General features: G+C 36.7%; 1 protein-coding gene across 1 annotated transcript; it reads right to left on the reverse strand.

The window, feature by feature from the left end:
- Positions 1-510: 510 nt before the first annotated feature.
- Positions 511-1060, reverse strand: LOC126732703 (LOB domain-containing protein 36-like). Its single transcript, XM_050435693.1, has one exon. The coding sequence runs from the start codon at positions 1058-1060 to the stop codon at positions 557-559; it is 504 nt and encodes a 167-aa protein (XP_050291650.1). The 3' UTR covers positions 511-556.
- Between the last annotated feature and the right edge of the window lie 958 nt (positions 1061-2018).

A 2018-nucleotide genomic window follows, 5' to 3' on the forward strand; every position in this document is an offset into this window, starting at 1 on the left:
TTTGAACCAATAACAACTAACCACCTGTAATTTGTTGTAAAAATATTGTAAACATTACATTTCTCTTCCTTTATAGTTGACTTCTGACCTTGCCTTGGAGCAAGTTCTTGTGGATTGAGTCTTGAGGCAATACGAGACTCCACAGGTTGTTGGGTACTTGAGCAATATATTTATAAATTAAAAAAAAAAAAAAAAAACGTTTTCAACTATTAAAAACATAATAATGAATTATGTAACTTTAAACGATGTTATATTATTCATTATTATTATTATTTTATTATGTGAATTTTGATAAATTTATTGTTAGATTATATTTTTATTTAATACTTTTTATGTTTATAAATTTTCAAAGTAATTAAAAATTAATAGCTTTGTTATTAAGTTAAATTTCAAGTTTTTATAGTTAAAAATTATGCATAAAAAATGAGTTTAGGATCAAATTGTAAATAACATTTAATTAATACAAAATTTGACATATATATTAAAAATATATAGAACATTTAGACCATCAATGCGTCTCAAAAATCTGATGCTGGTGGTGGTGCTGCTGTTGGGTCTAGCGAATCATCATTTGGCCGTTATGCGTAGCACCACCAGTGGGAATCCCCATCATCGTAGGCGACATGTTGTAAGGTAAGGCCACGCCGGAAGAGGAAGGATTGCTCGGGTGATGTTGCTGTGGGATAAAGCCGGGAGGTTGGAGAATAGGTAGCATGGCTTGAGGTCCAATGTATGTGGCAAGTTCTTTCTTGGCATTGTAGAGATCAGTCTGGACTTGCTTCAGCCTGTGTTGAAGAATGGAAATTAGACCCACACAGCCATACACCGGGTCTCGCAAGCGAGCCTCCGCCTCGTAGGCCAAGGAGTTCACCGCGTCTTCACGCTGGGCAGCATTGAGTTCGTTGAGAAGCTTGGCCACGTTGCTCGCTCCGAAGACCTTGTGGACATTGGCAAACTTTTGAGGCTGGTCCGGTGGGAAATACGGTGCGAACACGCATTCTTGCGTGCACTTTCGCCTCAAGAATTTGCATGCTGCGCACGGAGAGTTCGATGATGACATTTCTCTGAAAGCAAAGCAAAGCAAAAAGAAAAAAAAATCAACAAGATAGAAAATTATTAGTGTCCATAATTGTTAGAGAAAAGGACAAATTGACTTCTTCAGAATAATATTAGTAACCTAGAGAGAGAAAGCAATGGTTAAAGAGAGAGCCTGGGTTTGTATGATTTTGTTAAGATACAACTAATTTTGTTGAAAATTAAGAATAATAAAAAATTATTTTTTAGATTATTGTTCACGAGAAAATTATTGTTCACTTGCCTTCTTGTACTGTTTATGTTTCATGATCAGTGCAAGAAGCGCTGGATTAGTAAAAAAAAAAGAGCTGAAACGTAGACGTCAATCCAAACCTACCTTAAATGGAAAAAACAAAAGAGAAGAGAGGGGTTCAGGGAAGCTTCATTTACGGATCAAAAATGGTCATTAAAAGCGTCTCATAATCAAAGTCTAAATAATAATAAAAACAAACCCAACCCGACATGATAAGTCAAGGACGATAGAAGAAGAAAGAATAACAAAGCTCCTCACAGTCATGGTGTAACAAGCAACAACAACAACAAAAAAACCGAAACGAATCGTTTAAATCCTGACCTGACAAAAAGGTTGCCGATATTTGTCAACTTCCAAACTACACCACTAGAGAGAGAAGAGAGAACGACAATGGAACAGAAAACAATGAAACGAGAACTAATCTGTGTAAATTACCAGAAATGTATTCGTAAATCCCTATAGTAATCGCGTTATGAACAAGCTCTCATCGCTTTCTCTCTCTCTCCGCTAAAAAAAACTACACCGTCTCAAAATGTAAGGGAATTTGTGGAGTATTAAGATATTTATAGATCCGTTTTGAAAAAAATGGGTAAGTGGGACCTAGAAAGGAGGGAGCGTGGTGGTGGTGGTGGTGCCACTGAGTCTGAGTCTGAGTCTGAGTGAGTGCGTAGTACTGACTGAGCCCAGACAG

This window comes from Quercus robur, chromosome 6 (assembly GCF_932294415.1).
Source record: "Quercus robur chromosome 6, dhQueRobu3.1, whole genome shotgun sequence".
NCBI classification, from domain to species: Eukaryota; Viridiplantae; Streptophyta; class Magnoliopsida; order Fagales; family Fagaceae; genus Quercus; species Quercus robur.